The sequence below is a fragment of the Oncorhynchus keta genome, chromosome 30 (assembly GCF_023373465.1).
Source record: "Oncorhynchus keta strain PuntledgeMale-10-30-2019 chromosome 30, Oket_V2, whole genome shotgun sequence".
NCBI lineage: Eukaryota > Metazoa > Chordata > Actinopteri > Salmoniformes > Salmonidae > Oncorhynchus > Oncorhynchus keta.
This window is the reverse complement of record NC_068450.1, coordinates 56,277,125-56,291,343: the sequence shown is the minus strand read 5'-3', so window position 1 is coordinate 56,291,343 and position 14,219 is coordinate 56,277,125. Positions and strand designations below refer to the sequence as shown.

The window sequence follows — 14,219 nt, the reverse complement described above, 5'->3', positions numbered from 1 at the left end:
ACAAATCCCAGGCGGGCTCTGGTACTCTCCTTGGGTCGACCGACCACCTCTCTATCTCCTCCCAGGTGGTCTCCTCTGGCTCTTCCCTCCGCTCAGCCACCAGCTCCATGCCCCCCCCAACATAATCTTGGGGTTTCTGTGGCCATGGTCTGACGACACGCTCCTCCAGAGTTTGCCATTCGGGCACTGGCACTCTCCACGGCTCAACCGGCCACCCCTTGTGCCCACCCCCAAGAACATTTCGGGGCTGTTCTTCTTCAGCGTCGTCACTGTCCTCCCTTCTCTCCTTGCGTCTGCCGCCAAGGAAGGCGATCCTGTCCTGCCAGGATTTTCTCCCAAGTCCAGGATCCCTTCCCATCCAAGATCTCCTCCCAAGTCCAAGATACCTTCTCCTCCTGGGTGTGACGGATGTGAAATGGCTAGCTAGTTAGAGGTGTTCGCGCTAAATAGTGTTTCAATCGGTGACGTCACTTGCTCTGAGACCTTGAAGTAGTGGTTCCCCTTGCTCTGCAAGGGCCGCGGCTTTTGTGGAGCGATGGGTAACGATGCTTCGAGGGTGACTGTTGTTGATGTGTGCAGAGGGTCCCTGGTTCGCGCCCGGGTATGGGCGAGGGGACGGTCTAAAGTTATATTGTTACATGGGGATGCTGCTTGGTCCTGGTGTGGTGGGATCTTCTGTCACGATCGTAGAAATAACATTCGGAACAAGGCGCAGCGTGTTATGGAATACACATCTTTTTATACGTGAAACGTACAAAAAAAAACATAAAAGTGCAAATTACATGTGAAGCTATGGAGTGCTCACAGGCAACTACACATAAACAAGATCCCACAAAAACAAGTGGGGATGTCACAACTTCCACCGAAGGCCTACTGGCTGCCACCGATCCATTATTTAGGTGTGCGTGGCTGCACCACGGGGTTTCTATTCTCTCGGCAGTTGTGCCGTTTTGTTATTGAGTTTAGTAGTAGAGGTTTCTCCTCCATGTGTGTTACGCTTTATTCCCTGTGTGTGTGGCAATCTCGTTTTGGGCGTGTTTTAGTCCCTGTTGTAGTTGTGTTGGGACTGCTCATGAAACTTTTGTCACTGGGATTTCTTTGCTCTCCTGTTCTTGATTCCTGCACCTCTCTCTGTTAGGAGGCACCATAACAGGAGAAATGGCTGCCTAAATATGATCCCCAATCAGAGACAACGCTAAACAGCTGCTTCTGATTGGGAACCATACCAGGCCAACATAGAAATAAAACAACCTAGATTACCCACCCTAGTCACACCCCGACCTAACCAAAATAGAGAATAAAAAGGATCTCTATGGTCAGGGGGTGACAGCAATGCTACCAAATACGAATTGAGTGTATGTAAACTTCTGACCTACTGGGAATGTGATGAAAGAAATTAAAGCTGAAATAAATCATTCTCTCTACAATTATTCTGACATTTCTTAAAATAAAGTGGTGATCCTAACTGACCTAAGAGAGGGAATTCGTACTAGGATTAAATGTCAGGAATTGTGAAAAACCTCAGTTTAAATGTATTTGGCTGAGGTGTATGTAAACTTCCGACTTCAACTGTATAAGTAGCCCTAACAAATAAACATTAAGTTTAATCTGATAAAGCCTAGCCTAGTACACTTTCCTGCACAATACTCAAACTGACACATATATTTTACAACACAACCAGTTATAAAAAAGGAATAAACAGCTTAAAAGCTAAATGTAGCTGTCAGAAGTCCAACAACCAATATGACCTGAGATACGGGGTTTATTACACTGTGTCCTAATTGTATGTAACTGACCTCGCCAGTCCAATCGAGTGCCAGGACTTTCTCATTAATCCAGACCTGGAATTCTTCAGTGACTCACTTTCTGGCTCTGTTACCACAACAGTGGGGATAGAGAATGCCCTAGCTGGTTCAAAATCAGTCAGGATTTAATATAAGAGGCTACACTTCCTACACTCTCAGTCTAACCTGGTGTAATGGCTGTTCATAACCCGATCTTAATAGGACCAACAGTCTTTGGAGTCAACAGCTGTGGTAAGAGCGAGAAGGCTAACCCACTTGTGTTATCAATATGTGATGCGCTTTTATCACAGATCACACACCACGTACCACTTCCTGCTTCAACTCAGGGCTCGATAGGCTTTTCTCATGAATAAAAGCCATGTCTCTTTGTTCCTCTACCTCTTATTTTTACATCATGAGAAAAATGAAACAAAGTGTGTCGTAAGCCAGGTAAATGAACAGGAAAAGTAACAGTGAAAATAAAGATTGACAAGATAGCTGTTGAATTAATTGATAAACATGCTATTTTGTTCCATTAGCGAACTTTCATTCATTTCAACCCCATACAGTGTAAAGAGAGAGAGAGAGAGAGAGAGAGAGAGAGAGAGAGAGAGAGAGAGAGAGAGAGAGAGAGAGAGAGAGAGAGAGAGAGAGAGAGAGAGAGAGAGAGAGATGTTCCTTGTTTGGTTCAGGAAGCAGGATTTGAAGTATGGCTTTAGGGTTATTTTGGGATGGATGGGACACAGCATTGAAGACAGGAAATACAGCTGAAGCAAAGGGAGCTGGGGGAGGGGGGGGGGCACAGTCCCTGTTGGGGGAGGGGTCTGTGTAATAAACAGGGGGGTAGGATATTGTCGTTTATTGACAGACTTTTTAAAAGTTAACTTCCTGAATGTCCCTCACTCATCATCAGTCCACTCCCACTCCCCCTACTCTCCTGGGAGGCTTGGCATTGACAAGATGTGACAAGGGGAATCTAGGGCCTATCGAGCAGTGGGAGTCCCAGACAGACAATAGGGCTGTCACTTACCTTTTCCCCTCTTCCGCTGAAAGGGAGGCCCCGAACAATGGCTCCCCCTCAGCTGGAGGTCGCAGTGTCTCCGGCTTTTTGGGAACTCTCCCAGCCAACAAGAGGCATTCATCGCTATAGAAACCCTACCTTGACCCCTCACCACTCTCCTTTCTCTTTCACTGCATTCTAGAGAGGTATATGCATGTTCCCCCTTTCTCTCTATCTCCCTCTCTTTCTTTGATGACAATAAAGAGCAGTTATATTCTTGCCATGTTTAGGCTTTCATTCCTTTAAAGTTAAGCTACAACCTCAAAAAGTGAAGCAAACCAAGTTGTGGTGGACCGAACTTGTATTCTCTGTAAGTGGCTATGGGTACACTTTGTGTCAATCAAATGGTTTTAAGGACATTTCTACACGGAGGCCTGTACGAACATCCCAGCTTTACATGGGCCCTGCTGGGGAGAGGGGGATGGGAGGACTGGCATTGAATATTGGATGAAGTATGCAGGGAAGGAAACGAGTGAGGACAGAATGATAGTGTGTGGGCTGTATTGAAGGAGGGAAGGGTAGTATTTGCAGACAATCCATATCAATGAATCAATCTCTGTATATGTTCAATGTAGTTGAACAAGAAAAGTATCATCTGAAGGTTGGTCCTGCAGAAACAAGTAGAGTCCTGTTCATCTGTAATTCCACCAGAGGGCACTACTTTTCACATAATCACAAATTGAGGTGGATAATATAAAATGCAGCCTAAAGTGAATGTCCGTTGTAAATGTAATACACCCAAAAATGGAGGTAAACAATGTCTAAACACAGTCATAGAGATGCAATCAACACAAACTTTGTGTACCATACCATTTTCTTAATTCCAGTAAAGCATTAACATAACAAACTAGAATGTAGGGAAACAAGTACTGCATCATGAGTAAGGAATGATCATCCCCATTCCCAGAGATACTCTGACTGCCACTTCCAATGCTTTTCCCTCTCTGACGTGGATTTGCCTTACTATTCTTGTCTGAAATTGCTGTCCAATGACAACTTCTACAAATGGCCCAAGTGAAAACCGGGGTATTTCTTACAACCTATATGGTCTTCTCCTCTGACAATAGCACAGTAATAAGCATATTAAAATATATTGATAATAGCCAACCATACACCTTCTCTAAAATCAATAGTTTCAATTGCAATAACCATTGCAAACCAAAAAAATATAGGACATTGTTTTGCAAGAAAGTCTACTTTTAGAACTCGATTCAGTGCTGCAACACACGTTCTAAACAAATGCCGCCTATCAAGCTGCAGACCTTTACATGCTTTCAATTTACGTAGTCTGGGCAATGTTAGAACGTTTTGCAATGCCTGAAGTTTTGTCACTGGGATTGTGGCCCGTCCCTTTGCAGTTGGGAACAGTTTGATAGCACAGAGTGTGAATGCAAGCCATGTAGCTACAGCCAATGAGCTGGGACCGGATACGAGATATCCTCTGAAACAGCAACTGCTTTGTCCCCCCTCACTTCCATATGACGCCATTTACAGCATAAACCCGACCTCTTCTCCGGAAAGAGGGGAAAAAAACAAGACGAGAAAAACTTGAAATCACCTCAGTGTGCAAGGCAGCCAAACGTTCAACAATTACAGCGAGTATTTTTTAGAACTGTCCAGCCTACCTCGGAGTGCAACAAACTCGAAGGCTATTTGTGTACACTCAACGGATTCAAAAGTATCGCGTGCGCATTTTGTTCACATTTCTAATTCACAAAAAAAGTGGAGCCAAGCAAGCCCCTAGTGATTGATTCGTTTTTGGCACTATTTCGCCTCGGGTTCTCTCGCAGTGGAATGTATATGGCTATGTTTTTGATCTCTTAAAATTGGAATCTGGAAATATTGTTTGTGGCTACTTTATCATTGCATTGGGTTGTGTGGATGGGATTCCTCATTAATCTAAACAGGAATAAACTTTTCGAATTTGGAATTTAATACAACAAACGGGGCTGAAGTGGTGCGAACACGGTGAGTTCGTGAAAATAAGTATGTGCTATTTCAACAACAATGTAGCCTAAAGATGGTCGTTACAATGTTTAAAAGTTATAACATAAGAGTAGCCTGACCAATTCAGTGTTATGCATGCTCTCGGACTCGGGAGTTCCAACTGCCGACTCGCATTGACTTTCCCCATCCTTTCTCCAACCTTCCCCGTGCAATCCCAGCATTTTCTCATCTGAATAGGCCAACATACAGCTTCTTGCTCTAAAAAGTAGGGTTTTAGTTTTTCCCCTTCTGAATAACGGTCTAGACATCACCCTCTTATTAAAACAATTGATAGCCTGTCTGTAGATCATGCATTTTGACTAGATAATATTAGTATATACAAATCTGTGAACGGTAGCCTACACATAAACACATATTTAGCGCAGTTGAAAAGTGTTTTTTTTTGTTTTATATTCCGAACAAAAACAGAGGGCTATTTTACATTATAGAAGAAAGGTGGAATGATAAAAGTCAATATTTGAATGTTTCGTGGGGCTTTTGGCGTTTATGTTAGGCTATTTCATAATAGGACATTTGGGTTTTTACTTTTCCTTCTCGCCTGGCCATTTGTCTATGTAAATCCCATCTCAAATGTCATGGTCTTTGGGCTCATCCGCTGCCCTACACACGCACACTCAAACAAGAGTGTCATGCACACCATGATGTATTAGACTAATAATTGCCTCCAGAGTGAATTAACAAATATTTAGAAATGTTCAATTATGAGTTCCTCGAAACTAGCAATCAGTTGTTTTTCACTCATTTGGAAATGGTGGCAACAAGTCTAAAGTCTCTATCTTCTAGTCATGGGACATATAAGGATGCAAGTTTTGATACACAGTATGCGCATGAAGACATGTTTGAGTGCCTCAACTTTTGTTGAAGTTGTAGACTAGCCCTGTCTCAGCATTGCCTCATGTCCTCTTCCTTTGCAGTGCTCTTTATTTTCCCTGCACATATCTCATGTAATAGGAAATAGTTGGTATGTACCTAAGTCCTCCAATCAGAAGGGCCCAGCATGCCTACTGTCCATTTCCCAACGTACAGAGACATGACCAATCCACTGTTTCATTATGTCAAATCTTTGTTTTAAGTTCTCCTATCAGATGGAATGGTAAACAAATGGTGAAATGCTGCCTTAGAGGTACTGTTAGGTATATATTATGTTGTTGTTACTTCTCACATCCTTTTAACACCAAACAGAAAGTGCCTACGGTTAGGGGATATGATTGGAATTGGGCATATAGGCCTAAACTTTTACATTGGAACAGTAACTCCTAATGTGAGGTGTTGATTTATATGTCAAGCAAAACAACTCCAGTTGGTAGCTAGCCAACCCATGTTGCCAAACCCTTATGAGTTATGATTTACATAGGGTCGTTTCTACTCAAATGTCACCTGGTCGTCTCATGTATATATTTGCCTGTCTTTCTCTCCAGGACTTCAGATGTGTTCAATGCCAGCCGGAGGGGTCCTTCTTCAGAGCCAAGATGGAGACCAGTACTCAAAATGGCAGTGGTGGCGGAGGGTCGGCCGGCTTGCTGCGTACTCTGCGTGACAGCGGGAGGCTACACCGGCCTCACCATGCCCAGGAACGGCAGCCCGATCCTGGGGTAAACCCCAGCCAGCAGGCCCCTGTGCTCTCGCTGGACCAGATCAGGATCACCGGGAGCAGTAATGAGTACACAGAGGGACCAACGGTGGGACCCATTGTGGTCCCTAGGCCCCCTGGCTCCTTGCCCACCCAGCAGAAGAATGACCTGGTGGTGCCACTGGACCTGGGGACCAATGAGCAACTGGAGCCCCAGGACTCCAGGCCCAACCAGAGGAACTTACTTCCCCAACTTCCTCAGCCCACACACTCCACAGTCCCCCCTAGGGATGCCCTATCTCTTTCTTCTAGCACAGAGGGCTCCAGAAACAGCCCGAGAACCAGTACAGGCAGCACGTCTTCCGTGCAGAGGCTCCTGGGTAGCCCGGCGGTTAGCGAACGGATAATCAGGACCCAGCCCAAACGGGTGGAGCTTAAACAGGAGGAATTGAAGCCCCTGGCGAGTACGGTCGGAGGGGCGGTGGTGGTCACGGTGCCCGGTGGCGGTGCCCCTGCCGCTAGGGAGGGGCTGCTGGGTAAACATGTCTACCGCTGTGAGGACTGTGGCCGGTGCAAGTGCCAGGAGTGCATGTGCCCGCGCGCCCTGCCCTCCTGTTGGATGTGCGGCCGACGGTGCGTATGCTCGGTGCAGAACGCGGTGGACTATGGGACTTGCGTGTGCTGCGTCAAGGGCCTGTTCTATCACTGCTCCAGTGACGACGAGGATACATGCGCAGACAAGCCCTTCTCCTGCAGCCAGTCGCACTGCTGCGTGCGCTGGTCGGCCATGGGCTTCCTTTCCCTGTTCCTACCCTGTCTCATGTGCTACCTCCCAGCTAAAGGGTGTCTCGCCGCGTGCCAGAGCTGCTACGACCGCGTCAAGCGACCGGGGTGCCGGTGTAAGAACACTAACGTTGTCCACTGTAAGAGCGTTGACTGTAAGCCAACGTAAAGGGAAAGTACCTTGGGTGTTGTGGAGAATCGATGGGGGTTTGACAACTTTGGGCGACTGAAACGATCACCTCATCACGTTTTGGCCCAGTAATAGTCAGAAGTTGATTGGGGGATTGGCTAGGCTGAGCTGTTTGACGTGGTTTGTGTCATTTGTTTTCAGCTATAGTTGTTAATACAGGCTGCTTGATCACCAAGTATCCTGATTTTGTATTGTTTTAATCGAAGTCCAGAATGTTAGCTCTTTTGACATTTATTAATACAACTGATATGCTATGGACAGACTCTCCTGACTAACTTGTTTGTGAATAGTAATCGCAAAAGTATGTAAATTAGCAAATGACCTCCTCAGAGATGTTTTATTTTTGTATATATAATATTTCAACTGTGCAAAGCATTCTGCCAAACCAGAGGCACCTTGATGATAGATCCATATATATTATGTAATACAATGTTTAATGTTGTACATTCATAGGAATGTATGTCAATCATTTTTGATGTTTGCCTTACAAGAGAAGGACATTTACACATCTTGTCCCTTCAACTCCACATGTAAATTGTACAGTGACCCTATAAGAAAATCTTTATTTTCTAATTTCAACATTGTTTTAGTGGAAAGAATATTTATTTGAAGTTTTATTATTTTATAAAGAAAATATTTATTTTGAGAAGCATCTTTAAAAAAACATCAGCCTGTTCAAGTACTCTGATGTTGTTGCAAGTTAGGGTGACTAAGGGTGTCAAATCGGATGCATATGTTCACTATGAAATAGAAAAATATATTAACGTTTGAAATTAAACCCTGCTGTTTTTGTCAGTTTTTGTGTGTGCATGCCCAATATCTTCAAGTTCTCCTCGGGGTAATGTTTTACGATATCAGATTGGGACACTATCTTTTATTGTCTTGGAATTGTTTCGGCGGGGACTGGTATTCCAATGGACACTTTGCCAGCTTGACCTTATGGCTTCACTGCCCAGAACCAATCCTTTGGAATCTACGTAATAACCCAAAATGCTACACTGTCAAAGTCAGAGAAACTGACACTTTACATTTCAACTTTTCCGATCTAGATCGATTAAAAAGCAGAATAATAAGGCAATATGGATTTGAATCCGAACTTATTTATGTATCTTCATGTAGGAGAGGAGAATGTTTTAACTAAACACAAGATCTCCCAGCCCTTGTTAAGTTCAGTAGAATGTTTGAGAGAAGTCTGATAGCACATGCTTCTTCTGAGATATATTGCTGGGGGGGTAGAGCAGAGCAGTAACTCACTAACCCATCCGTGTTTCCTGTGTGCCAGATGGTAGGGAGGAACATACAACCACGTGGTCTTATCCCCTTAGCCCCACATGTTCCACAGCTTCAAACTCAAAACATCAGGCCAGCGACCAAGAATGAGGATTTCTCACTTAGTCTTACTCTTTACCGAGTTACGTCCCTAGCTATGTTTCCATGAACATTTCCAGTGATTTTTTTGTTGTTGTTGTTATTGTTGTTGTCGATATTTACAGTTTGCAAAGAAAATACATGTGACAATTGCATGCTGTGGTGCGTTTCCATTGAGCTATCTTGAACTAGCTGGGCTTAATGACATATAACCTAAAACACACTTTTTCGCCAAAAACCTACAGTGTCAAATAAAGTGGTTGAACTGTTTCCATTTAGGTAAATTGCGCATTAGTCCTAATAAATTGGCAACAGTCTGTATCCTATTCCCTGCCACCTATTGGTTTCATATCTCAGGTAGCCTGCGAAAGCCTTGATGGAATGAAATAATTGACTAATATTTGCCATAAAATTGGATGGTGAAACTTGCATCCAGCCAGAAAAGCAAGGCAAAGCAATGAATGTGTTCTTGAAAGTCAGAACAATCCTTGTCCTGCAAAGAAACCAGATTTTTTTTTTATCGTTGAAAACGTTTATTTAGAAAAAGCAGTAAGCGTTTAGAATTAAACGTGGAGTGGAGCTTTATAGTTACGTGATAACATCACGTGCCCCGCATACCTTCAAAATGATTATGTATTCTAAAAACACAGTTTCCATCATTTGTCTCAATAAAGAATACTTATGTAAATGTTATATTTCAGTTTTTCTTTTTTTTTTGCAAACATTTCTAAAAACCTTTTGTGCTGTCATTGTAGGGTATTGTGTGTGGCTTGATGAGGGACAAACTGGGAAAAGTCTGAATCATTTCCGAATGCACTGTAACTTTAGTAACTGCATTAGCTTTAACCAAGAGAGATCTAGCTTACCATAAAATGTTCAGTTCTTAGTCAAACTACAAACAGCTACACTGCTCATGATTCCAATTTCCTATTTTGAACAGCCAGACTAGACTGGACCATTTCCCCAAACTGATGAGCGCTATGAAATAAGGAAAGAGCCATAGTTCACGAGTTCACCTCCAAGGGAAACATCTGGCTTTCGTTGGATCGTTTAGCTGGTGCTGTGAACTGTTACTCTGCATTTTGGGAGGACCATCCAGTGTAGCTGTGGGAACATATTATTTGGTTGTCCTCTCCTTATATAATAATAATATAATATATGCCATTTAGCTGACGCTTTTATCCAAAGCGACTTACAGTCATGTGTGCATACATTCTACGTATGGGTGATCCCGGGAATCGAACCCACTACCCTGGCGTTACAAGCGCCATGCTCTACCAACTGAGCCACAGAAGGACCTCTCCTTCACACACTTCATGGTAACATCGTATCAGAAGTGATCCCTCGGTCTAAAGCTGACGGGTATAACACTTCATTACTTGTCATAACCAGGTACAAGCCTTTGTCTGGGCTCATTCATGCTTACGATAAGTCTTACAATGGGAGTACCTTAAATGTACCACTAATATGTGATTGACGTGTTCCTCGTGAACAAGCAGCAGATGGCCTTACCCATACAGGGGGAAAAAAGGAACAAAGATCATATTTTCTCTGTCGTGTTATCAATGGTTTTGCCAGGAATTCCTCTGGTATGGAGTGTTCCTCTGGTATGGAGTGTTCCTCTGGTTCGGAGTGTTCCTCTAGGCTAGCTGTTTAAAACATAAGCCCTGCCACCGGTTGAAGACAGCGCAGACATGTTTGGAACACGGTATGCATGGCGAACGTTGATTGACAAGCCCAGTCTGACCTGCACGCACTTGTTTGTTATTCGTCTCGGAGCTTGAATGACAGTTCGTCTCACCTCCCCCTTTCATATAATTATCCCCTTTCCCCCGTTTAATCAACAGCGGGGGGAAAAACTCCCATTGGAGTACATGGGGTTTTTAATGTCACAGTTTTGCAAGGCTTCCCCTTGCCGGTATTGTCTTAACGGTGAATAGAGGGAAAAGGCGGTTGGGGGTGGTTGGGAGGAAGGCCCGCAAAGGGTTAAAGACATCACTTTAAATGACAAAGGGCTAACAGTTTACCCCGCATTCAGCCTCATGTATTCATCCTTTTTTCTATGGCCTCTACTATTTTGGCTCTCTAAGCCCCTTTCAACTACCTGCCCCTACTTGGTATTCTCGGAGCAACATTTTTGGGGGTTTCACTCAGTGTGTGTGTGTGTGTGTGTGTGTGTGTGTGTGTGTGTGTGTGTGTGTGTGTGTGTGTGTGTCCGAACGCGCACAAGCGTTTCTGGTTGCAGACAAGGGACACCAGTTGTCAACATGTTATGGGTTCACCAGCAACAAAAGCAGGGACGGGAGGGGAGCTGAAAACTGACACCCTTTTGAAAAGGCGCCATTCTGGGTGCATGAGGAGTTCGTGATGGCGTGGAATGTGGAACTTGCATATTGGAGGTGATGAGAAGTGGGTCAGATGAAGAAGAGTTGGGTTAACCTGAATACGGGATCAAACATCCTGGATGTTTCCCTTTCACTGTTACATGACTCTATTAAATATAGCAGACTACTTTTTGTCAGCGAAGGACAATGATTAGAAGATGGGAACTGATATCCCCCAATTTCTCAGGGTCCCCTTAGACTCTCAGGAACTTTCATATACAGTTTGTGTTGTGTCATCACCAGTGGTCTCAACCGAATAGCCATGATGTCACATTCTAATGATAAAAACCTGACAAACTACATTTTATCCCCAGGAAACCTACATTTACCACACTACCGCTCCACTCCCACCACTTCCTCCTAAACATGCACCGAAAAACACAGATTGGTTTCTCACTCATCCAAAAAAAGAAAGAGAGAGAGAGAGAGATATAGAGAGAGAGAGGGTTCATGTGCGTGTCCCTCATTGCAGCCAGGGACTTGGCAGAGGCAGCGATTGGAGTGGGCCCCAGAATGGCTCTTTGTTGGTTGTAGCCAGGCCCCCGCGCTCTGGCGTTGCTGTGAAGCGGAGTGCTATTGAATCTGCTCACCAAGGCAGAACACTCAACAGGAAGGAAGGAAGGAAGCAGACATTCTTTATACCCCCATTGTCTGACCACTGGGCTTAAGCAATCAAACAGCTATGTGGGGAAAGAGCACAGAGCGAGAGAGGGTAAGGAGAGAGACAGAGAGAGTAGGGAGACACACACACAGAGGAGAGAGAGAGAGAGCTCACCGTATAGGCAGGCTACTGTGGGAGTTAGGGAAGGGGTAGGTATCTGAGCCCTGTCTGTGTTCATATATACTTTCTACCAGTCCTCACTTCAACTGTCCACTTCACATAAACATCCTGTATTTTGAAGCTGGGCGAAAAGGATTATATTCCAGAATTTAAATATGAACCATGTTAAGTGGTAGAGAGGGAATGAGACATTTTCAGAGTCGTCACGGAGGAGCTGTGGTTGAATGCGGCAAATTTAGCGAAACACTTCACTAGCCCCATCTGTAAGTCTTTACCATGGCACCAGCAAGCTCTTTTCAATCGTATCTCAAGCTATTACCATGCACCGTTCCTGTCTGAACGATCTTTCAGCTCTACCCAAAGGCCCTACAGACAGGGTTTCAGAGTGAGGATGGGATAAAAATCCCATAATTGCAGAGACTCTCTCTCTTCCTCTCACACAAGCAAGTAGAACATGTCAAAAGCTCTCTATAATGTTGGCGAATTGGCACAGATTGCGGTATCACACCAATGTAACTGATATGAATACGTTTTCCTCCAAGAACTACACTACAAGATAATAACCTGATTGTGAACTGATTTACTTTAGAAGATGTTGCAGTGCAGGAACTGCATTTACAGTATGTTCAGCAGTGCAGGCCAACAACTATTCAAATCATCCAAACATCAAAATCAAAAAGTGCTTTTCCTCTGTGTCTCTGACTTGCGGTTGTTCGCATGGCCTTCCTGGAATAGATGAAAGCATGTCAATATGTGACAATGAGCGCACACAATCTCTCAGAGACCTAGACAGGATACAGCCCTCAGACCTCAAACTGGTGTATAAACCTGAGTATCAGAAGGCCAACACCACGAGTCGTGGATTTCACAGAAGCAGAGTTCTTGTTTCCAGAAGTGCAGGCAAATGTTTGTGGGTGACAGAGGCTCAGTGTTTCGGTTTCTAGTACCTACCTGACTTCTATTAAGTATATGTGTCTGCTTGTGGGACATCTAAAATGAACTTTCAAGTGTTTGTATTTAAATGTCTAATTACTGCAGGCTGCAGGCAATATAATCTAAATCTACACTGTATAAGTTTTCACATTTATATAATTCACTATCAGTCTGAAATGTAAAGTATTTCCCTTCAAAAACATCATTTTACACACTACTGTTGTTAATTGATATCATGGCGCGTAACCAATACAGTTATAGTACAGTTATATAGCTATAGGATATCAGTTAGCCCCATTAGAATGAACTGCGGCCAGCTCAAGGGGAATTTAGGGGCAGGCGTGCTGTGAAATCAAAGAAGGGGGCTCTTTAAACTTACGTAACTGGCGTCACCACGCATTATGTCTTGGTTACACCTCCAAATGAACAATCTGCCTTGAGGCGAATGATTCTGGTAGAGAGGAGGGCAGAGGGAGAAAAAAGGCAGGGGGAGCAGAGCCCTGCCTGCCTGGGTTAATAGATTAGTAGAGAGCTGAAGGGAAGTGCTCGTTAGCCGGAGCGAGTACTAATGAGTATGGAACAGGAGCAGACAGACAGACGAAGACTGTGTGAATCTGTGATGTGTGCGTGCGTGTTTGTGTGTGTGTATGGGGGGGGGGTGTACAGTTGAAGTCGGAAGTTTACATTCACTTAGGTTGGAGTCATTAAAACTTGTTTTTCAACCACTCCACAAATTTCTTGTTAACAACCTATAGTTTTGGCAAGTTGGTTAGGACATCTACTTTGTGCATGACACAAGTAATTTTTCCAACAATTGTTTACAGACAGATTATTTCACTTATAATTCACTGTATCACAATTCCAATGAATCAGATGTTTACATACACTAAGTTGACTGTGCCTTTAAACAGCTTGGAAAATTCCAGAAAATGATGTCATGGCTATAGAAGCTTCTGATACGCTAATTGACATAATTTGAGTCAATTGGAGGTGTGCCTGTGGATGTATTTCAAGACCTACTTTCAAACTCAGTGCCTCTTTGCTTGACATCATGGGAAAATCAAAAGAAATCAGCCAAGACCTCAGAAAAAGAAAGTCAGGTTCATCCTTAGGAGCAATTTCCAAACGCTTGAAGGTACCACATTCATCTGTACAAACAATAGTACGCAAGTATAAACACCATGGGACCACACAGATGTCACACCGTTCAGGAAGGAGACACGTACTTTGGTGCGAAAAGTGCAAATCAATCCCAGAACAACAGCAAAGGACCTTGTGAAGATTCTGGAGGAAACAGGCACAAAAGTATCTATATCCATAGTAAAAACGAGTCCTATATCGACATAACCTGAAAGGCTG

The 14,219-nt window shown here is 43.8% G+C and overlaps 1 protein-coding gene across 1 annotated transcript; it reads left to right on the top strand.

The window, feature by feature from the left end:
* Window positions 1-4,299: 4,299 nt before the first annotated feature.
* Window positions 4,300-9,455, top strand: LOC118363797 (protein sprouty homolog 2-like). The gene is made up of 2 exons (XM_035745026.2): window positions 4,300-4,812; window positions 6,270-9,455. The coding sequence occupies exon 2, from the start codon at window positions 6,321-6,323 to the stop codon at window positions 7,371-7,373; it is 1,053 nt and encodes a 350-aa protein (XP_035600919.1). The 5' UTR covers window positions 4,300-4,812; window positions 6,270-6,320; the 3' UTR covers window positions 7,374-9,455.
* Window positions 9,456-14,219: the final 4,764 nt, after the last annotated feature.

Bases quoted from the DNA above. Each gene is read 5' to 3' on its own strand.
- LOC118363797 (XM_035745026.2), top strand. From the start codon at position 6,321: ATGGAGACCAGTACTCAAAATGGCAGTGGTGGCGGAGGGTCGGCCGGC.